At 41.7% G+C, this 24,107-nt stretch overlaps 1 protein-coding gene across 16 annotated transcripts in view; it reads right to left on the reverse strand.

Moving 5' to 3' along the window:
- Positions 1-24,107, reverse strand: part of Piezo2 (piezo-type mechanosensitive ion channel component 2) — a 372,639-nt gene that overhangs the window by 289,869 nt on the left and 58,663 nt on the right. For all 16 annotated transcript variants that reach the window (XR_015642301.1, XR_015642300.1, XM_087592762.1 and 13 more), the window contains 1 exon segment: positions 11,050-11,145. Coding sequence is in view for 14 of the 16 variants with exons in the window: in XM_087592762.1 (XP_087448888.1) it covers positions 11,050-11,145 (96 nt within the window). In the remaining 2 variants the exon portion in view is untranslated.

A 24,107-nucleotide genomic window follows, 5' to 3' on the forward strand; every position in this document is an offset into this window, starting at 1 on the left:
AAGAAGGTTGGAAAATGTGGGAAGGAAGGGTCTTAGGAAAACGAAGTCCCCCACGTGGACGTTTGAGAGGACGCACAAGGGATTATAGAACATGAAGAGGTCATTAGGAACAGCTGGGGGCGAGGGCTCTTCTTTCAGAAATTGCTTATCAGTCTAAAATATATTCCTAAAACCCTGTGCTGTTTTATGCATGGTCAGCCTCCTTATGAATGACCTTCTTAACATCCTAGGTCATGCACTGAGAAGCTAGAGCATTCATCTTCAGTCATCAGCAAAAAGAAGAATCAGAATTCAGTCTTCACCTACCCCTGGATAGGGCTCTACGTAGATTGTGATCTGTGTTGTCCTCCCTCTATGACCGGGTCCCCTACCTCAGTGGTCCCTACTGCTGCTGTCCTGGGCATCTCAAGATGGATGCTAGCATGTAAGACTTACTCGATTGCCAATGTACCTATGAAAAGAGACCCCTCAAGACATAGGCTCGCAAGTGGATGCTTTAATAGGCACATGCTCAGGACAAGAGATTGGATAGAAGCTGTCATGGAGAGAAGAAAGGTACTGCAGAATGAGAAGTTACGGTGTTACTAAGTATGGCAGATGAACCAGATGATATCACACACACACACACACACACACACACACACACACACACACACACACCACACACACACGCACACACACCACACACACACCACACACACACACACACACACACATGAGCATGCGCACACACACCCCTCTAGAAAGGAGCCATGCAGAGTTATCCTAGAATTAGGCAAGGGGACATGATGAGACTCACAGTGACCATTCATGGAGATGGGAGCCACACTCACAAGCAGAAAGGGAGAGCCTGGGATGAAGTAGACCTTTTCAGCTGAGATGCTATTGATATAAATGAGTCTTCTGCTGCTAACAGCCCAGGCAGAAGGAGGGTCAATGTCTGCTTCTTAAATGGTGAGGAATCTGGGCAAGAATTCACTACAGTAAGAGTCAGGACATTCCCACAAACAACTGGAGACAAAGTTTTCCAACCTCCCTGGCATTTGAACAGTTGTCATTTTGCAGATACCATGTGTCCCCAGGAAAGCTGTGATGGGGTGACAAGGCTGATATTTGATTGTGCCATTCCTTTATACATTCCCAAAGGAGCTCAGATAAGGCTGGACAGACTGCTGTGGAAGACAGAAAGACACCCTAAAGTCTGACCTTTACATGTAGTTCTGAACACATACATACTCCCATACTCGGGCCCTGTTCCTGTGAGGTCTAAGACCCTGGAAAGGGAGAGCTGGACAACCATCATGGCGGCAACAGCTCAGTCTAAGAGGTTAGCTGTACAATTGGGTGGGTGTCCTCTAAGGGGTCATGTGTTGAAAGCTTGGTCTCTGTTCCACAGCACCCGCTGGAGGTGGTCAAAACATTAGGAGGTAGGGATCTAGTCGATGGGCCCTGTATCTTTCTGTTTTCCTCTTCCCACCTGGCTGTCAAGTAAGAACATCCTCTACCACACTCTCTCACTATGCTCTGCTGCATCTTTCCAGGCCCAAGAGAAACAAAGTTACCCAACCCTGGACTGAAACCTTCGAAACCATGAGCCAAGCTAAACCTCTCCTGTTTGTTGTAGGTTGAGTATTTCATCAGAGACAGAAGAATGAGTGGGTGACACAGCACACCGTAACATATGCCATCATGTCAGCTATCACATGCCACGTCTTAAAACAGGATAGCCCCTTTTCTGGGTTGTCAGAGGGGACTGTGATGACCTATTCTGAACCACCTCACAAAGTTCATAGCAGTTGCAACCCAGTGTAGAACGTACACATACACAAAATCAAAAACTAGATAAAGGAAAGGCGAGAAGGAGGGTCTCCCTCCAGAGCTGCGAGATGGAAAGGACGGCGGCTCCACTACCGAGTCATTTGCACAGCACACTTCAGATGCTCAGCAACCATTGAGCCAACGCAAACAAATGCATGCTTTATGCCAGCATTCACTCCTGCTCAATACTGAAAACATAATTGTCTACTTATGTGTTCCAATGGAAGGAGAGGGCACGCATAATGCCTGCCCTTAATTTTACTGTCGTTTCTAAGAGCATACAGGGGGCAGGGAATATCTCCACGGACCACTGCATTATTCATAGTAGAAGCGCTCCCTCAGTAAATTAACTTCTTAGACTATCAGCTTCCAGCATTACTCAGTAGGCTCTGAAGGTGTGTAAGGACTAAGGGTAGAAGAGTGCTTGCCTGGATTCTAGCAAGCGTGCTACCACCTGCTTACTCTTCCTGTAATTATAGGTAGCCTTGCCTGAGAGCTCAATGCAAGGTTTTATCTTGAGATTTTCCTCCCCATACATCTGTTCCAGTCTAGGTTTATGGATATGTGTAAGAGGAATTGCACAAATAATGCATCCATCCCAGCTACTAAGCAAATTCAAACTTAGACTTTTTACAGGTTCTAAAGCAAGCTAGCTCCAAAACTTTAAAAAAAAAGACTCAAATAATATGTGAGTAAAACACGTTCAGTAAAATATTCTTAAGTGGAAAATGAGTTTTTTAAAGTCAGAGGAGAGCGATGGTTCCTGTTGCTAACCTTGCCAGTGGAGAATTAGGAGGTGTGGTCGTGTTAAAGGGAGCACTCACTCGGAGTATGCCTTTCCATTTTATATCTTAAAGCCCACTAGCCTCCAAGAGAAAAGCATCCTCCTCTATCATAGCTCACACCCCTCTGATGCTCTCTCTTCCTTCCTCCCTGCACAAAACAATGGAGAGAGCAGACTATGGGCAGGAAACCCTGAAGCTCTGAGTCAACTTAAAGCTTTGTTCTTGGCCATTTGGTCACCCAAGCAGAAAGCCAGAAAACTTCTCTGCAGCCTTTCTTGCATCTCCAGAGCATACATCACAAACCTGGCTCATGCCAAGCTCGGCAGACATAGAATACGGAAAGCTGACATTTTTGGTAGCTTGCCCAACAGTGCAGAGCCAGCAGGTGGTGGGGCTGTGTTCTGAGCTGTGTCCTGCTCACCATTGCAGCCTCACACACGGTCTGAACCAGGAAGATGATGAGAAATGTCCGTGACTAGCCAAAGCATCATAACATGAAGGGCGGATCAAGAAACTGCAATCAGTTCAAGTGAATAATACATTACAATCAAAATAGTGGGTCTGTTTCATAGATACCGCTTGTCAGAGCCAAGTAAAGAAACGCTTGGGACTTTCATAATCTTTTCTATTGTCATGCACTAACGCAACCTGCTGTTTCCTGGACCAAGAATTATGTTGCCTAAAAGTCCCGTTGGCTGCCCGCATGCCAAATTCACAGCAGTAATGGGATAATAATCTGCCCCATCCTACAAAAGGACAGAAACCCTAAACATCCTATAGCCAATTTCAAAAATAGAAACACGAACTTCTAATTACTTGGATTAGCACCCTTTTGGGTGGTGAGCTGATCTTATTGGCAATAAAACACTTAGCAAGTAATTTATCCAATTAAATACTTTCTTGCCATTTGGTTTATTATGACATAGTAAAACATAGTAATAATGAACCTAATGGTCTAAAGACTATTTATAACAAAAACCAGATGCAGGCTGTTTTAAATATCTGCTACTATTTCCGTTCTGATGTCTAAACACAGCTTTACAAGTTGCAGACCTCTTTGCCTCTTTAAGTAGAGAAACTGAATGCCATTTTTCTTTTCTCAGGGTGCTGTTACTATTCTGGCTAAGTGTAACCTGGGTAAGGACCTAGGAATAAGGTAATTTGGATGCGTATAGGGGATTAAAAAGATTTATAAGATTATGTCATTAATTAATAATCAAATATTATAAAATAAATATAATGTAAACATATGAGTTATATATGTTTATATAATTTAGAAGATTAGTATTACTTCCTGCTGAAGTAGGGTCCTAGTCAGAGTTACATAAAGTAAAATACATTCTTCTTTTTGATCATTGTAAGACGACTTAGGCAAAAGTTTACAAGCGTTGACCTGGCCTGCTGTAAATTGTACCTGCTTATGGTGGTCAACAGAACACAGCAAATTCCCTCATTTTCTACCCTTCTCTGCCCCTGCCTTCCCAAATGCTGCAAGAGATCCCTCAAGCACGGAAGATACCAGTGACGATGTTTGGGTGTAAATGTGAGTGAATGAATCAGAGGAGCCACTCTCTCAGTTCAAGTAAGAAAACAAAATTCATTCAAAAGAGAAAAGCTATTCATAGTTATCCTAAATAAGAAGGTAAGCAATATCTCTATAAGCCACACATCCAAAAACCCTTCAGCAAAGCCTGCAAAAGCTGGCACTCTGGAGTTCTCCTGCTATTCCCTTGGCAACCCTCTGGCACTGACAACAAATGGGCTGTTCTTTGTGTTCTCCCAACTCCACATTGGAGCTGCCACCATCCTGGAGCACAGAAAACTCACAGTCCCTGGATGTCCCTGTCTGTCCTCCACCTCTGGGTGTAAAGTTCTTATCAAAAGGGTTTAGGTTTGCAGTTCAGGGTAGATGCTAAAGTGGATCGCCCTTTTGGGTAAGAGGTTGATTAGAATAGTTACTAATGGTGTGGACAGAGAGACAAACAGCACATCAGGGCTCTAAGGAGAGTTAGAAGTTTTGCAGAAAGGGGAGGTTTCATGTCTTGTAGCCACTCTGTCTCTGAGTGCACACTGGTGGCATGGGGCAGGGGGATGCTACAGTCTAGAGAAGGGAATCTTGCTAATGTGCAAGTTAAAGGATGCGGGGCAGGGGGTGGTAGATGAGGCCTGCTTGGTTAAGGTAGACCCTCTGAACAGACAGGAATACGTCATCTAAGCCAGATGATGTCTTGGTGTCTGGTAACTTGCATTCCATAAGTTTCCCTGGGGAAGAATTAGGGATCCATCATTCTCCAGGAACCCATACACCTTGAGATTCTGTTAGAGGGCCAAAGGTCCACTGAAAGACTGAGTACAGAGGTTGCCATTCCTTTTAGAGCAGCTGGAGAGAGAGAGAGCGAGAGAGAGAGAGAGAGAGAGAGAGAGAGAGAGAGAGAGAGAGAGTCAGAGACAGACAGAAAGAGAGAGAGAGAGAAAGACATAGAGAGACACGGAAAGAGAAACAGAGAGAGACACAGAAAGAGAAACAGAGACAGAGCGAAAGACACACAGACAGACAGACAGACAGACAGAAAAAGAGAGAGACAGAGAGACACAGAAAGAGAGAGAAACAGAGACAGAGAGACAGAGAGAAAGACAGACACAGAAAGACAGACAGAGACAGGGATGGGCTGCAGGGTGTACACACAGCCACTTTAGCCCCATATCCAGCCCCACCTAACACATATGCCCATACTGTCACCATGAGTATGGTTGTACTCATAAAGACAAAGAGGAACAAAAATGACTCGCTGGAGACTACGCAAGCAGACAGCGATTTCCAATGCTGCAAATACCGCACTGCAGATGGATGTGTGCCTCCCTCCCCAGACTGTGGGCCTACTTCTAATTGTACTAGAACAATTGCCTATTAATCCACAGTGTCTGGCTTGTAGCAGATGGCAATGAAAGTTGCCTGCATCACTTACTGCTATCCACCAGCAGAGCGTCTGACCACAGGAGAATCTGAGCGGGATCTTGAGGATACTGTTTGGCCTCTGGTAGTTCTAGAATCAACTAGTGCCTCAGGGTGCTGCCTTCCCACCTGCATGTTCCATTTGATGACAAGCGAGATCACATGTATCCATCCACGCAAGCATCATGGCAGTACATACATCTGTCATGTGTGTCAGCACTATGGCCCTCATCCCAGTCAACATTAAACTGTCTCCCTCACATTGAGCAGTGACCTCCAGATGCTGATTTGTACAAAGAACTCTGCCCTTTTCTTCTGAAATCAACACAACCCATTTAGTGGCCCATTTTATCCATATCCAGCTTGACTGTGAATGCTCCCTGAATCAGACTCCTCTCATGGGGACAGCAGTTCTCCATTACAGCTTTCATTCTCTTGTCTCCAGACAGACACAAAGGAGAACCCTGAAATCACCTTATGAAAGTAACAGCTTAGCTAGGGTTAAGGAGGCAGATTCCAAAAGCAGTTAGACTGGGAAAGCCAACACTCAACCAACTGCATAAAACGCAGGGTGTAAAAGACCCACTCCAGGGAAATGCCAGTCTTTCTACACCTCTTCGTCCTCCACAAAACTCAACACGGTGCCTCATGAAAATCTTTTGATTAACATCTGTGGAAAGGCAAAACTGGTCATACTTAATGTGATATGTTGTCTATGTAAGGTACATATAAGCCATCAATCCACACCAATATGTCACAATGCCTCCCTTAAGTATACTCATAATGTCTTTCCAGACCTGTGTGCTCAGAGTCAAATTAGCTATCAGCCAAAAGTATTCACTAACTAACTTGGCTTCCTTCTTTCCTTCTGAAACCCCAGAGAACTAAGTTCTGACCAGGGCTTGACTCAGAACATCATAAAGACCAATAGCCAGAGCATGCGCACAGTATCCTGGGCTTACTGTCAACCCACCTAGACTCTGCCTCCACCTGCAATATAGACAATATAGTTATATCTATCTGTCTGTCTGTCTGTCATCTATATATTTATTTAATGGGTATGAATGTTTTGCCTATATGTGCTTATGTTGCTGGTGTTTTCAGCAGTCAGAGGAAGGTATCAGATCCCCTGGAACTCAAGTTACAGATGGTTGTGACCCACCATGTGGTGCTGGAAATTGAACCCAGGTCTTCTGCAAGAACAAGTGCTCCAGATGTCTAGCCATCTCTCTGGCACCATGTAATAGTGTTTTCAGTAATATAGTATGTCAGTCAAGAGTTCACTGAGAGAATTAAATTAACTGATGTGTGAAAATAATCAGATGTATTTAGTAGACATTGCTGCTTCTTGCTCTCGATTAAATAGGCCAGTTAGTCTAAATATATTATCAGATATCTAAGAGCCAAACATTAAGGAACCTAGAAAATCACTCAACACTTTGCTGTTGTTTGGAAAGAACTTATACATGTTTTCAGTGGAGATTAGCTATAGCCAGATGCTTGGATCTAGCTTTACTCTGACACTGAAACAAATAATAATGAGTATCAAAACTCTGTGTTTGATGATCACTTGTTGCGGTCGTCTTTCAAACCACATGTTTTAAACACTCATCTCCCATCTGAGCAAAATACGAACCGCGTTTACCAGCACACTGTCCTCAGACTACACAGTCTAAGAAACCCGTTGTGTACCTGGATGAGGGACCTAGCACGTCCCAAATTTGAAACACTGGGCCATGTGATGTTAATTACACACTTGTTAAAGAATTTAACAGAGACCTGTCTCAATCCTTAACCCAACGCACTCTGTTTATGAGCAGCAAGAAAAATCTCATTTCCTCTCCTCCGGTATCACATGCTTAAATAAAATGCCCATCATTGTAATTGAACACATAAAACATTTTAGCAGACTTGATGTCTTCAATTACTCACGATTCTCTGATCCTAATGAAATTGAAAACAGCAGTCACGTGGCCTGTTGTACCCTGTGTTTCTGTCTCCAGAGGACCTGTGTGTGCAATAAACTATCCCATGATTTTGCTGTTACAGAGATCGTGGTGAGGGTAGCTATGTTCACAAATGCTTCCCGAGCACAAGACACTGGGGTAAATTCATTCATTCTTTAAACATTGTCCAGTTGTCTCCCACAAACCAGGCACAACGGTCAACATAGTAGTGTGTCCCCACCATCTTGATGTTCATGCACAGGAGAGCAAAAGCACACTGTATCAATCTAGGTGACCTCCAAGGCCTAAGGCTTGCTCAGTCTCCAGTGAAGCTCAGGGCAAGGTGGTTTATTTGAAACCTGCTGTTCTTTGCCTTGTGGATGATAGAAAAATAATGTTAGTGAAGCTCGAAGAGCTTGATATAGGGAAGAGGGCTTTGATGAGGAGCCCTTGCGAGCATACAGAACACACTAGATGGTAAGGAGCCATTGCTTGAGAAATCCAGGGTAGGGAGCAGGGTCAAAAGAAAGTGGCTTGTGAGTATAGAGGTAGAGAGCTGTACACCTGCTGTATTTGTCCATTCTGTGCAGGCATCAGCAAGGATCTGAACCCAGGTAATATACAAAGCACGCTATTTGACTCCGCATACTGTACAAGACAACAATCTGACAAAGTAGGAGACTTCTGGAGGAGATTCTCCTGGAAGAACAGTTGAGAACTCACATCCTTGAGGAACTACAAATATTCAGCCATGTTAAAAACAATGACAATGAAGACTATTTTCCCTAAGCCACCAGATACCATGAGCCCTTTCCTCCGACCACTGTACCTGAATGACACACCCCGTAGTAAGGATGACTAGCAATGCTGATTTACATACAGACAGGTTGTCTGGCATTCTGTGGTTCCAGGAGTTTCCAATGGTTCTGTTACTAAAGCACACATGCATGCACACACGCACACACACACACACACACACACACACACACACACACACACACAAAACATACTGCCTGGCTGATATGTCTATGCTGTTTCAACATTCTGCCCAGGCTCTTGATTTTCTTATCGCTTTTAATGGATTTCTCGTATTTAATATCCTTTTATAAAATAACTATACTCATTCCTGATTTGGGTCAGATGCCAAGCTCAAGATAGGTAGATGCTTCTATCCTAACACCCACAATTGTCCATTCGGGATCAGTCTAAGAACTGCATCAAAGAATTTACAAGTGAATGCATAATACTGATGTTCCCCCACACACTGGGCTTCTCTGTAAGCACACTGGGAGGAAGCCCAATCACAAAAGCAAAGACGTCCATCCACACAAGTAGAAGACAGAGCAGAAAGCACAGGAGCAGTCCCCATATGTGAGGATCTTATGTCTAGTTTGGCATGTCTTATTGATACAGGATCCTGGCGAGGCATACTTGGTACCAATTCAAATTCACATGTGGACTTGGACATGGGTTTTCCAGGAGGTACAGTGCAGAACTTGATGAGAACCTTTGGCTCATGTACCTATCAGTTGACTCTTGAGATGTGGTTATGAACCCAGACTTTCATGGCTTGGTACATTTGAACCTGAGCCCTGTCCTGAGAAGCCAGGTTGTTCCTCTCTGACAGCCTGAGCCCATCAGCTCCGTGCAGGCCCTCACACCAACCATGAATGTCTAACCCACCCTGGCTTTCCACACAGTCTTTAGAAATGCATCGTGGTTTTTTGTTTGTTTGTTTGTTTGTTTTTTTTTTTTTTTTTTGAGTCCTGTAGGTCAGGGAAAAGAATCATGTACATTATAGAAGCAAACAAACAGATGAGGTTATGTTAACATCAGTCATGTTTCCTGGTGCTAAAACGCAGGAAAAAGGAGAATGAAACACCAGGATGCTACTTCCGAATGCGGATGTAGGGATTTCCTAGTAAGCCTGCTCTGCCCTTCTCTTCCAATGGGTCCAGAATCAGCAGGCACCTGTGGTCTTCTTTGGCCACTGACCTTGTTACTCTTCATTCACAGGGTGTTTCTGCACATGTGCAGGATTTTGTTGGTTTTTGATTCTATGTTGTATATGCCAAATTCTGATAGTGTCAGGGCCCAGTGTACTGGGTTTAGCCCAGTGGACGCCTCTAAAACTGTTAGAGATCCTGGGTTATTGACTGGGGGAGGGGGATAAAAAAGAAAATCTAAGAGCTGTCACACAAGAGCGAAGACAATTTTATTTACTTGATCTCCACATAGAACAGGAGCCTCTACTGATGTAAGAGCAACAGACAATTCAAGGGGACATATAAAAGCACCCACTGTAAAAGCACTGTGCTCTGAATGCTCGCAAAACCTTTCTTTGCAGCATTCATTTCAAACCCTGGAACAGGAGTGACCTGTATATAACAATCTCATTTCTGAGGTCAGAAATCCTACATTGAACTCTCTGGAGTGAGGTTGTGGTGAATGGAGTCCCATGAACACTGAATTTGTTGTTTAATAAGGATCTGCATAAACTTCTGTTTCTACAGCTTTTTCGTAACTTGGTCTATTGAGCACGTAATCCAGAGCTAGAATGGAATGTTCTGGGCCAGGGAAATAGGCATAACATCTGAAGCTCTAACATCTAGAATAAATGGGCAAAGCAGTATCCAAATCCCATAATCAGGAAGGAGGAGAAAGATGACGTTCGTACACTGTCTTTGCTGTTTCTCCAAAAGAGCCCATCACTAAAAGGCAGTTACCACCAATGGCCTTTCTCACGCCACTGAAGGTCAGGACAAGCTGACTTTTCCTTTTCCTGTCATGGAAACACACAGCTATGTCACTCACCTACAGTGTTTGGCACAGTCCTTTTTCCTAGTAATGGCAACATGTTACAAAAACAGTTTATTTCACTAGGTTCATTTTCGTATTTGTAGAAGAATTTCTATTAAGTTCAATCACAGCCCAGACGGTGCTACCTAATTAGATCCTCAGGAAGCAGTCACTGTTCTTTTCCCTGCCTCACGGAACAATAAACAAGTATTTAAAGCTTCAGGGGAACCTGGTTTAGATACTAAAGGTACTGCTTTCTGCTCTCATTGTATTCCTAAGGAATATATTTTTAAAAAGCAAAACAAACAAACAAAAAACTCAACTATTGGACCAACAAGGAATGGCAGAAAACCAGGCTTCCTACCCAGTTCTCTCAACACAAGGCTCCAGTGGGCCCCATGTTGCTTCGTTCTTTTCAATGACTCTAAATGCATATGCTAGCTTTGCCATACTACAAGCCTTACTTTAACTGACAATACTCTGAGTTAGTTTTCATTAACCACAGAATTCCAGATTTTCTGTCTGGTCTATTTAGGACCTGTTGTGGGGAGAATGGCTGTGTACGGAACAATGACGTGTGTAACCCGAACAAATCTCATTCTGTTCTACTTGATAGTGGTTCCATCACTGTATACCCACTCCTGCTGCCCAGATAATGTCCTTCTCCCTGAATAAAGACAAACCCCAGGAGTTGAAAAAAGCACATCCAAGCTTTATAACTCTGTCACGGACCAATAAAGGGCCTTACCTTGCATCGTCGCTTTGGTTGGTTCTGAGAACAGAGGAATGAGCAAGAGGTAGATAAGGTAGACAAAGGAGAGCCCATTGTACCGGAATGCACATGCTGTGATTGGGAAGAGAGAAGAAAGGAACATGGCATTAATGGCAGCAGGTGACACAACACGCCGGGACTATCATATCAAAGCTCACAGGGCTTATCTCTCTGAATCAGTAGTTCTCAACCTTCCTAACACTGTGACCCTTTAATACAGTTCCTCATGTTACAGTGACCCCAACCATAAAATTATTATCATTGCTACTTCATAACTTAAATTTGCTATTATTATGAATTATAATGTAAATATCTGATATTTCTGATAGTCTTAGGTGACCCTGTGAAAGCATCATTCTACTACCAAATGGGTTGCAACCCACAGGTTGCGAACCACTGCTCTAAACAAATAAGTCAATCTCAAAGCAATAAACTGTATTCTGTGTTCCCCATTGTAAATGGTGTGAAACACTTCACAAAAACAAAAATAAAAAAACAAAAAACAGATCTTTGTTTTTAAAATCTAAGAATGAACTTAAAGTTAACAGAGCAACTCTATTAAAAGGTAACTTGTTAATAAGTACATAATTTGAAAATGTGTAAAAGCAGAAAATGTGGGTAGGAATGTAAAAAACTGGTATCAGTTCAGGACCCCCCAGGGCCGAGTTCTCAGCACAAAGGTATTTATGTGCCCCAGAGGGACAAAAAGCATGGAATAAGAGACAAAGGCAGGAGACAGAGGACAAGAGAAAATGGGGAAAGGAACAAGGGAGAGGGGCCAAGAGTATTTGTTCCCAAGTTGGACAAAGATAGAGGGTAGCCAAGTGCATGGGGAGGGAGACAGTCAGGTTAACTATGGATGGTCACCTCTTCCTCCTCCCCTCGAAATCCAATCCTTCAGTCTCATGTTCAACTCTGTGGCAGACCACCTGCTTGGCCTCCCTTCTCCCTCAGCCCATATCTCCAGTGGATCACACAGATCTTCCCCCTATCCTCCCTTCCCTGACTGAGCACTTGTCTCAACCCCCAATCCCAGCAGGCATTCCTGGGAACCCACACACTGCTGTAGTCATGGAAGCAGGTAGGCTAGCTTAAAATCTTCTTTCTACCTCAGCTCTCCCAAATCCAATCCCCCAGTCTCATTCCTGTCCCTGTAAGAAACTATCAGCTGTGGATCCCCTTACCCTCTACCCTACGCCCAGGGAACTAAGCAAATATTGGTGAACATCCTGCTTCCCTCCCTCCTGTGGGTCTCCTCAAGACCCCACTGTCAGCCTGTCCTCATTCATAAGTGTCAGCTCCCAATACTTAGGCAAATATTTTACCCAGAACCCCCCAGTGGCCACCCCTAGAAGGATCTGAGAATTCCCTACCAGCATCACATAACCATGACACCCTCCTAGAAACTAGACAGGATGAGAGAAAACTTGAAACAAAATACCCACCCAACAAAGACAAGACCAGATATCAACACCTAGACTTACTGTCACTGGCCTAGGTGCCAGTGTAAAACCACAATCAATAACAGCCAGTACACTGTGTTTCCACTAGAGTTCAGCAACCCTACCATAGTAGGGCCTGAGAATTGCAACATAGCAAAGACAAAGACCTTGAAATAGCCTTTATGAATACGTTAGGGATCCTTAAAGAGGAAATTAATAAATGTATAAAAACATAAACAATGGAAGGCAGTGAATAAAATACTTCCAGTCCTGACATGAAAGTGAAAATGCTGATTAATAAAAAAAAAAAAACTGAGGAAAATCTGGAAATGAAAAACTTAGGAACTTGAACAAGAATCTAGTAGGTAAGCTTCACTGCTATCATAAAAGAGATAGAAGAAAGAAGCTCTGACATTGAAGACATGACATCGCAGTCAACGAAAGTGTTAAATAAAAAAAATCCTAGAACCAAACATCCAGGAAACCTGGGACTATTGTGAAATAATATATATAAAGAGGAGAAGAAATCCAGGTCAAAGTCATAAAAAATATTTTCAGCAAAAACATTGAGGAAAATTCCCCTAACCTAGGAATGGACCAGAAAAGTCCCCTCAACACATAATAATCAAAACACTAAATAAACAGAACAAAGAAAAATATTAAAAACTGCAAAGGGTAAAAAGGCCAAGTAACATATAAAAGGAGACCTATTAGAATAATACTTGTTCTCTCAATGTTGACTCTGGAAGCCAGAAGGGTCTTGAAAGTTGTGAAACATACTCTAGAAAACATCACAGATACAAGCCTATTATACCCAACAAAACTGGCAATCATTACAGATGGAGACAATAATACAGTTCATAAAAAACCGAATTTAAGCACTAAAGGGAAGACTGCAACATAAAAAGTTTAACCGCATACAAGAAAACACAAGCAATAAGTAATCCCAGGCCAGTAGATCAAAAGAGGGGAACACTACACACACACACACACACCACACACACACACACTACACACACACACCACACACACACACACTCACACACCACACACACACACACACCACACACACACACATCACACACACACACACTACACACACACCACACACACACCACACACACACACACACCACACACACCACACACACCACACACACCACACACACACACCACACACACACCACACACACACACACCACACACACACCACACACACACACACCACACACACACACACCACACACACACCACACACACACACACCACACACACACACACGCACACCACACCACACACACCACACCACACACACACACACACACACACACACACACACCCTACAACAAAATAACAGGAATCAACAAGCATTGCTAATTGATAACACCCACTATAGTCTCAACTCCCCTAATAAAAAGACAAAGGCAGGAAGAATGTTATCGATCTGATGCGTGCAATTACACGCCTTGACATCAAGGATAGACATTGCCTAAGGGTAAAAGGATATAAAATGATATTTCAAGCAAATGGACCTAAGAAGTAAACTGGTGTAATCATTTTAATATCTGACAAATTAGACCAAACCAAAACTAATCAAAGGAGATAGGGAAGGCTACTATATTCTCATCAGAGGAAAAATCTACCAAATTGCAAAAATCCTACAATTTTTAACATCTAGGCAACAAACACAAGGGAACCCAAGTTCATAAAAAAAACACAAATACAACTTAAGTCACATACTGACCTTTACACATGGACAGTGGGGGAATCCAATACTCCACTCTCACCAACAGACAGGTCATTCAGACAAAAACTAAAGAGAGAAGTGTTGGTCATAAACCAAATGGCCCAAACCACGTGACGACCCACCAAAGAAAGAGAATTACAGACCAATTTCCCTTATGAACATAAATGCAAAAAAAATAGTCAACAAAATACTTGTGAACTGAATCTAAAAACACATCACAAAGATCATTCACTGTGATCAAGACACGCAGAGATGGCTCAGCTTATGTAAATGGAGAAATGCAATCTGTCATATAAACATGCTGGAAGACAAAGAACACATAATCAATTCATTAGAAGCCCTTGACAAAATCCCAAATCCCTTCATAATAAAAGTCCGGGAGAGATTGGGCACACAAGGGGCATACCTCAACACAGCAATGCACATAGCCAACATTAATTTAAATGGAGAGAAACTCAATGCAATTCCACTAAAATCAGAAATAAGACAAGGTTGTTCACTCTCTCCATACCTATCCAATATAGTACTTGAAGAGCAAGAAGAAAACTGAAGGATATCAGGGGATATAAATCAGAAGGGAAGAAGTCAAAGCATGCTTATTTGTTAATGATAAGATAGTATAAGTAAGTTATTCTAAAAATTCCACTGAAAAATTCCTACAGCTGATAAACACTTTCAGAAAAGGGCCTGGATGCAAAATCAACAGAGAAAAATAGCTAGCTTTCATGTAGACAAATGAAAAGTGGGATACAGAAAATAATAAATCAGAAAAACAACACCCTTCACAGTACCCTCAAAAATATAAAATATCTTGAGGTAACTCTAACCAACAAGTGAAACACTTAGATGATAAAAATGTTAAGAAATTGAAGAAAATATAAGTAGATGGAAAGATGCCCCATGCTCATGGATCAGTAGGATTAATGTAGTCAAAATGGCCATCCTGCCAAAAGCAATCTACAAAATCTATGCAATCCCCATCAAAATGCCAACAAAATTCCTCACAGATCTCAAAAGGATAGTTTTCAGCTTTATAACAGAACATACATACACAAACACACACAGACACACACACATACAAACACACACAGACACACACACACCACACCACACACACACACACACACACACACACAGACACACAGACACACACACGATAGCTAAAAAAAGAAAATCCTGAATAATAAAAGAACTGATGGTAGTGTTACCATCTCCAACCTCAAATTGTACTACAGAGCTGTGTTATAAAAATGGCAAAGGCCTGTCACAAAAACAGACATGTGAGTCAATGGAGTCTAATTGAAGAGCTAGACATAAATCCACACACCTACAGACACCTGATAATTGATAGAGAAGTCTGGAAAATAGATAGCATTTCCAACCAATGGTGCTGGTCAACCTCAATGGCTGCGTGCAAAAGAATGCAAACAGATCCATACTTATTCTTCCGCACAAAACTCAACTCCAAATAGATCAAAGACCTCAACATAAAACCAAATACATGAACCTGATAGAAAAGAGAGTGGGGAATAGCACATGAAAACATTTTCTGAGCAGAACACCCACCATTAACATTAAGATAATCAATTAATAAATAGGACCTCATGAAACTGAGGTGTCTGAATGGACAATGACATCATCACTTAGAAAAAATGGTAGCCTACAGAATGGGAAAATACTTTTATCAACTCACATCTGACTGACGGTGAATATCAATATATATACCTAGAAGCTAGATATCAAGAAAAGCAAATAGCCCAATTTTAAAATGGGGTACATATCAAAACAATGAACTCTCAATAGAGATAACTCAAATGACTGAGAAACACTTAAAGAAATGTTTAACATCCTTAGTCATCAAGGAAATGCAAATCAAACTACTCTGAGAATGTGTCTTACAACCCATCAGAATAGCTAAGACCAATAAAACAAGTGACAGCACATGCTAGCAAGAATATAGAGTAAGGTGGACGTTATCCATTGTTGGTGGGAGTGCAAACTTGTACAGTCACTACATAAATAGGTGTGGCAGTTCCTCGGAAAGATGGGAATTGCTTTACCTCAAGATCCAGCTAAACCACTCCTGGGCACACACCCAAAAATGTCACTTCATTCTAACACAGAGACCCTTGCTCAACCATGTTCATCAAGGCTCTATTCATTACAGCCAAAAATTTGAAGCAACGTAGATGTCCCTCAACAGAGGAGTGGATTAAAAAAAAATGTAGTACATTTACACAATAGGATATTAGTCAGATGTTAAAAAAAATGAAACCGTGCAATTTAAAGGTAAATGGATGGTACTATAAAAGAATCTTACTTAACCCAGACCCAGAAAGACAATTATGCTAACTGCCTTGCTCATTCATAGTCAGAGAAGTCTCCTCCTACAGCAATTGGGACAAACACAGAGACCCACATCCAGACAATAGGCAGAGAGTAGAAGGTCTTGGAACACTCAGCCCGAAAGGTGATGTCTCCATCAGCCCCCACCTCCCAGCCCAGGGCCCAGGGGATGCTGCAAAAGAGAGAGCAGTAGGAGTGTAACAGCCAGAGTGGATGGAGGACACTAAAGGGACAAGGCCCTTGAAGTCGATCTGTCTAACACACATAGGAACTCACAGAGACTAAGGCAGCATAGACAGCATGCACGCAACCTACACAGGTCTGCACCAGGTGGTGTTCAGGGCTGAAAGAAGTAGACATGTGACCCTACACCTAACCCAGACACTATCCCTTGCAAAGTGATAATCACTTGCAAAGGAAAATTTTGTTTTCTCTGAGGGAATCTCACTGGGAAAACGAACTGTTCTTAACACAAGCCTAGCAGTGGATGGCCAACAGAAAACAAATTCAATGAATCTAATGGTGTCTTGGGAGGTTACTTGTCTCATAACGTCATTTCAGGGCTGCTTTACTATTATTGTTGTTGTTATTGAATTTAATATTTTATTTTATTTCTTTTTACATTGTAGATCCTTTGTGTATGTGTTTTGGCTTCCAGTTTAATTTTTTTTTAAATCAGATTCCTGAATGTGAAAATGAGAGGGCTTCTGGATCTATACCTGTTTCTTGGGCTCTTTTTCTTCTTTGTTTGTTTGCTTGTTTTGACCTATTGCGTACTGGTTTTTTTTTTATCTTATCTTATTGTTATCCCTTAGAAGCCTTTTTGTTTTCTAGTGAGCGGCAGAAAGAGGGGGTGGAACCAGATGCTAGAGGTCGTAGGGAGGAATTGGGAAGAGTAGAGGGAAGGGAAACAGTAATCAGGATATATTATAGAAAAAAGAACATCTATTTTCAATAAAAGGGGAAAAGGAAGAAACATCTATGTGCTGTCTACAAGAGTCTTTGTTCATATTTAAGAACAGACAGGTCTGGGGCGGAAAAAACAGGCAAAGATATGCAAATGGAAATCAAAGCAGAACTGGAGTATGATACCTTCATCACATAAAACAGACATGTATATCTGTAAGACGGGGCAAGAAAGGTCATTATATTGTCACCATGAAGAGACTATCATGAAGAGACTATAAGAGTTGTAAGTATGTATGTGTCCAGTATAGGGGCACCTAAATACATAAATACTGGCAGGCATTAAGAAGATTTTAATACAGTAACAGTATGGGTCTGGTACCCCAGTTTCATCTAGGACAAATCATTTCAACAAAGAAATCAATAATGAAATATTTGATGTAAACTGACTGAAGATTAAACAAACCTGCTGTCCATGGACAGAGTATTCCACCAAGCACACCATGTATGTTCTTTTCAAGCACAAAGAAAGGGGTGTCTAGGAAAGGTCACAATTATGCCACAGAGCCAGGTTTATAAACTTGAAGAAGACGGAACTCTTAAAATGTACCATTACAGACTGCAGTTACGTCTGCCAAAGTCAGTAATAGAAATTTTGGGAAAATTAATGGATACATTAAAATTTCAAACAAGAACAACAAAATCTGGGCATCAGAACAAAGAATGGATGAAGGGAGAAGGTAAAGGGGAGATGTAGCTATGTTGAGACAAAACGGACAGAATTTATACTAAAGCTGACAGGATGCAGCAGAAGCCATTCTAAGAAAAAGTTAGTTTAAAAAAAAAAACCCACATACAAAGAAGATCTCAAATGAATGCTGTATACCTAAAGAAACTGAACAAGACCAAAAAATCAAGCCCAAAGTTAGTTGAAGATAGGAAAAGGATCAGAACAGCAATGAAATAGACTAGAAAAGCAGTAGAATATTGAATATCAGAGTTGTTTTTTCTACAAAGATGGCTGAAATAGATAAACTCTTAAAAAATCAGAGAAAGGATTCAAAAATAATATCAGAAATGAAAGTGGACACGGCATCATTTATAGTGGAGAAATATTTAAGAATGTGACAGGCTTCTGAGAACAGTGTTTCCAAACTTGTGCCAACATGTAGGGGAGGTGGAAAGTTCACACACACACACACACACACACACACACACACACACACACACACACGAGAGAGAGAGAGAGAGAGAGAGAGAGAGAGACTGTTCTACTTCCCTTTTTGTTTCTGTGAGAAAACACTCTGAGGAGGGAAGGGTTCCTTTCACCTTTCTCTTCCAGGTTACATCCCATTAAAGGGGGAAGTCAGGGCAGGACTCATGACAGGAAGCAGCAGAAGGTGTGATCGAGTTGCCTATCTATACCACACAACTTCTGACCAGGGGACTCACTCACAGCCAGGAAAGTACAGTACACACCATGGGTGATGGAAAAAATCAGACATCTACATGTAGATAAAAGTGGACCTTAATCTTGAAGCTCAGTTGTCTGCCTGTGTTTACCTTTAGCTTTGCGTGGTTTTCTTTCCTGACATCAACTATGATGTGAAGACATAATATGGAAAAATCTCAGAAGCAATTTATAAGTTTTATATCTTGTGCCGTTCTCAATGAGATGGTAAAAATCTCACAACATCCAGCATGACCCCAAGAAAGATATGAATCAGTATGCCCTACCCCACAGTCACATACTGGCATTCTCGGCTATCGAACTGCACAGTATCAGGGTAATTACCTATGAGAATCTGGTGCTCTCCCCAATTGCAGGTACTCACTGGGATGGGGGTTGAAACACAGCCCCTGGGGATAATGGAGGAACTACTGTGTAAACACCAACTTAATGTGGAGTAAGGAATTATGAAGAAGGCCTGAAACTGTTATCTACCAGAAGAAAACAGAGTTCATGCTCCCGGACATTGGGCTGCATTAGTGTCTTAGATAAGACCCTCCCACCCTCTCCCTCATGCAAAGTACAGGCAACAAAGGAAAATTAAGGCTAAGGATCCAAACAGACATTCCTTCTAAGAAAATATGCCATGGCCAATAGGTACAAAAAAACAAAACAAACAAAAGGCCAACATTATAAGTCATTACGGAAAGGAAAGCAGTAAGAGCATTTCATACTTGTTAGAATGTCGGTTACCATAAAGGTGTAAAGAGATTTGAGCTGTGATGGCTCACGCCTGTCATCCCAGCACTCTGGAGGTGGGGGTAGGAGTGTTAGGGATTTAGGGTAGCCTAGCCTATATAATGAGTTTGAAGCCACCCTGGGCTACATGAGACCTTATCTTAACCCTGACTCCTCCCACCCCCGAAAAACAATACTGGAATATACAGAAATGGTGGGAATCTAAACCAGTACAGCCCTGTGGAAAATAATATGGAGGCATCACAAAAAAAAAAAAATTACAACTATCGTACAGAAATTCCAACGGTGGATATGTAGCAAAAGCAAATGGCACCAGTGTGTCAGAGACATCTTCACCCCCACACTCACTGAGAACTATTCACGATGGTGAAAATGCGGGTTCAAACGATGATGTGCACACCAATGAATAAACATAAAACGTGGGGTGGAATTCGATTTAGCTTTTAAAATGAAGAAAATTCTATTTTCTGGCAACAACATGGATGGGAGGGTGGAGATTAAGTGAACTCACTCATTGATAGAGACCAATGTAAAACTGAAATAATAAAAGTAGGAAGTTTTCTGGGGTGCTGAAGACAGGGAGGTGTGGACATGCTGTTCAGAGCACACAAAACTGTGTCGGACCGAAAGAATGAATTAAGAGACGCCTTTACCAGTATAGGGCCCTGAGCCTTGAATAGCACGCCAAGAGAGTAGAAATGCTCTCATTGCAAAGCCTGTGAGGTAATACATATGGAGGTGATCCTTCACATACATCCTTTTTCCCCCTGAATCCTCTGTAATATATCCATTAGGGTTTGGGGTTTTTTCCAAACTAAGGGTAAAGTCTGGAGCATGAGAGGCACTCACTTGATCACTGGAGACACTGGGGAACCATAGAATATGTCCCCAGCCAACGTATACTAAAACATCATACTTTCCATATACAACTTATACCTTTCAATTGAAAATAAAGCTATCCTCTCTGCATCCAAATCTCATGGGAGGGAGAGCTAAACCTTCAGAGAGGCAGACACACCTGGGAAACCAGAAGAGACTGCACTTTGCACACATCTCGGACGCCAGAGGAAAACACCAAACGCCATCTGGAACCCTGGTGCACAGAAGCTCCCGGAAAGGGCGGTGCAGATCTTCCTGGTTGCTGCCGCCACAGAGAGCTCGTGGGCAGCACCCCGCGAGCGATCTTGAGCCTCGGGACCACAGGTAAGACCAACTTTTCTGCTGCAAGTGACCTGCCTGGTGAACTCAAGACACAGGCCCACAGGAACAGCTGAAGACCTGTAGAGGGGAAAAACTACACGCCTGAAAGCAGAACACTCTGTCCCCATAACTGGCTGAAAGAAAACAGGAAAACAGGTCTACAGCACTCCTCACACACAGGCTTATAGGACAGTCTAGCCACTGTCAGAAATAGCAGAACAAAGTAACACTAGAGATAATCTGATGGCGAGAGGCAAGCACAGGAACCGAAGCAACAAAAACCAAGACTACATGGCATCATCGGAGCCCAATTCTCCCACCAAAACAAACATGGAATATCCAAACACACCAGAAAAGCAAGATCTAGTTTCAAAATCATATTTGATCATGATGCTGGAGGACTTCAAGAAAGACGTGAAGAACTCCCTTAGAGAAACACAGGAAAACATTAATAAACAAGTAGAAGCCTACAGAGAGGAATCGCAAAAATCCCTGAAAGAATTCCAGGAAAACACAATCAAACAGTTGAAGGAATTAAAAATGGAAATAGAAGCAATCAAGAAAGAACACATGGAAACAACCATGGATATAGAAAACCAAAAGAAGAGACAAGGAGCTGTAGATACAAGCTTCACCAACAGAATACAAGAGATGGAAGAGAGAATCTCAGGAGCAGAAGATTCCATAGAAATCATTGACTCAACTGTCAAAGATAATGTAAAGCGGAAAAAGCTACTGGTCCAAAACATACAGGAAATCCAGGACTCAGTGAGAAGATCAAACCTAAGGATAATAGGTATAGAAGAGAGTGAAGACTCCCAGCTCAAAGGACCAGTAAATATCTTCAACAAAATCATAGAAGAAAACTTCCCTAACCTAAAAAAAGAGATACCCATAGGCATACAAGAAGCCTACAGAACGCCAAATAGATAAGACCAGAAAAGAAACACCTCCCGTCACATAATAGTCAAAACACCAAACGCACAAAATAAAGAAAGAATATTAAAAGCAGTAAGGGAAAAAGGTCAAGTAACATATAAAGGCAGACCTATCAGAATCACACCAGACTTTTCGCCAGAAACTATGAAGGCCAGAAGATCCTGGCCTGATGTCATACAGACCCTAAGAGAATACAAATGCCAGCCCAGGTTACTGTATCCTGCAAAACTCTCAATTAACATAGATGGAGAAACCAAGTTATTCCATGACAAAACCAAATTTACACAATATCTTTCTACAAATCCAGCACTACAAAGGATAATAAATGGTAAAGCCCAACATAAGGAGGCAAGCTATACCCTAGAAGAAGCAAGAAACTAATCGTCTTGGCAACAAAACAAAGAGAATGAAAGCACACAAACATAACCTCACATCCAAATATGAATATAACGGGAAGCAATAATCACTATTCCTTAATATCTCTCAACATCAATGGCCTCAACTCCCCAATAAAAAGACATAGATTAACAAACTGGATACGCAACGAGGACCCTGCATTCTGCTGCCTACAGGAAACACACCTCAGAGACAAAGACAGACACTACCTCAGAGTGAAAGGCTGGAAAACAACTTTCCAAGCAAATGGTCAGAAGAAGCAAGCTGGAGTAGCAATTCTAATATCAAATAAAATCAATTTCCAACTAAAAGTCATCAAAAAAGATAAGGAAGGACACTTCATATTCATCAAAGGAAAAATCCACCAAGATGAACTCTCAATCCTAAATATCTATGCCCCAAATACAAGGGCACCTACATACGTAAAAGAAACCTTGCTAAAGCTCAAAACACACATTGCACCTCACACAATAATAGTGGGAGATTTCAACACCTCACTCTCATCAATGGACAGATCATGGAAACAGAAATTAAACAGAGACGTAGACAGACTAAGAGAAGTCATGAGCCAAATGGACTTAACAGATATTTATAGAACATTCTATCCTAAAGCAAAAGGATATACCTTCTTCTCAGCTCCTCATGGTACTTTCCCCAATATTGACCATATAATTGGTCAAAAAACGGGCCTCAACAGGTAGAGATAGAAATAATCCCATGCGTGCTATCAGACCACCACGGCCTAAAACTGGTCTTCAATAACAATAAGGGAAGAATGCCCACATATACGTGGAAATTGAACAATGCTCTACTCAATGATAACCTGGTCAAGGAAGAAATAAAGAAAGAAATTAAAAAGTTTTTAGAATTTAATGAAAATGAAGGTACAACATACCCAAACTTATGGGACACAATGAAAGCTGTGCTAAGAGGAAAACTCATAGCGCTGAGTGCCTGCAGAAAGAAACAGGAAAGAGCATATGTCAGCAGCTTGACAGCACACCTAAAAGCTCTAGAACAAAAAGAAGCAAATACACCCAGGAGGAGTAGAAGGCAGGAAATAATCAAACTCAGAGCTGAAATCAACCAAGTAGAAACAAAAAGGACCATAGAAAGAATCAACAGAACCAAAAGTTGGTTCTTTGAGAAAATCAACAAGATAGATAAACCCTTAGCCAGACTAACGAGAGGACCCAGAGAGTGTGTCCAAATTAACAAAATCAGAAATGAAAAGGGAGACATAACTACAGATTCAGAGGAAATTCAAAAAATCATCAGATCTTACTATAAAAGCCTATATTCAACAAAACTTGAAAATCTACAGGAAATGGACAAGTTCCTAGACAGATACCAGGTACCGAAGTTAAATCAGGAACAGATAAACCAGTTAAACAACCCCATAACTCCTAAGGAAATAGAAGCAGTCATTAAAGGTCTCCCAACCAAAAAGAGCCCAGGTCCAGACAGGTTTAGTGCAGAATTCTATCAAAACTTCATAGAAGACCTCATACCAATATTATCCAAACTATTCCACAAAATTGAAACAGATGGATCACTACCGAATACCTTCTACAAAGCCACAATTACTCTTATACCTAAACCACACAAAGACCCAACAAAGAAAGAGAACTTCAGACCAATTTCCCTTATGAATATCGACGCAAAAATACTCAATAAAATTCTGGCAAACCGAATCCAAGAGCACATCAAAACAATCATCCACCATGATCAAGTAGGCTTCATCCCAGGCATGCAGGGATGGTTTAATATACGGAAAACCATCAACGTGATCCATTATATAAACAAACTGAAAGAACAAAACCACATGATCATTTCATTAGATGCTGAGA

This window comes from Rattus norvegicus, chromosome 18 (genome assembly GCF_021556685.1).
Source record: "Rattus norvegicus strain SHRSP/BbbUtx chromosome 18, alternate assembly SHRSP_T2T, whole genome shotgun sequence".
Taxonomy (NCBI): Eukaryota; Metazoa; Chordata; class Mammalia; order Rodentia; family Muridae; genus Rattus; species Rattus norvegicus.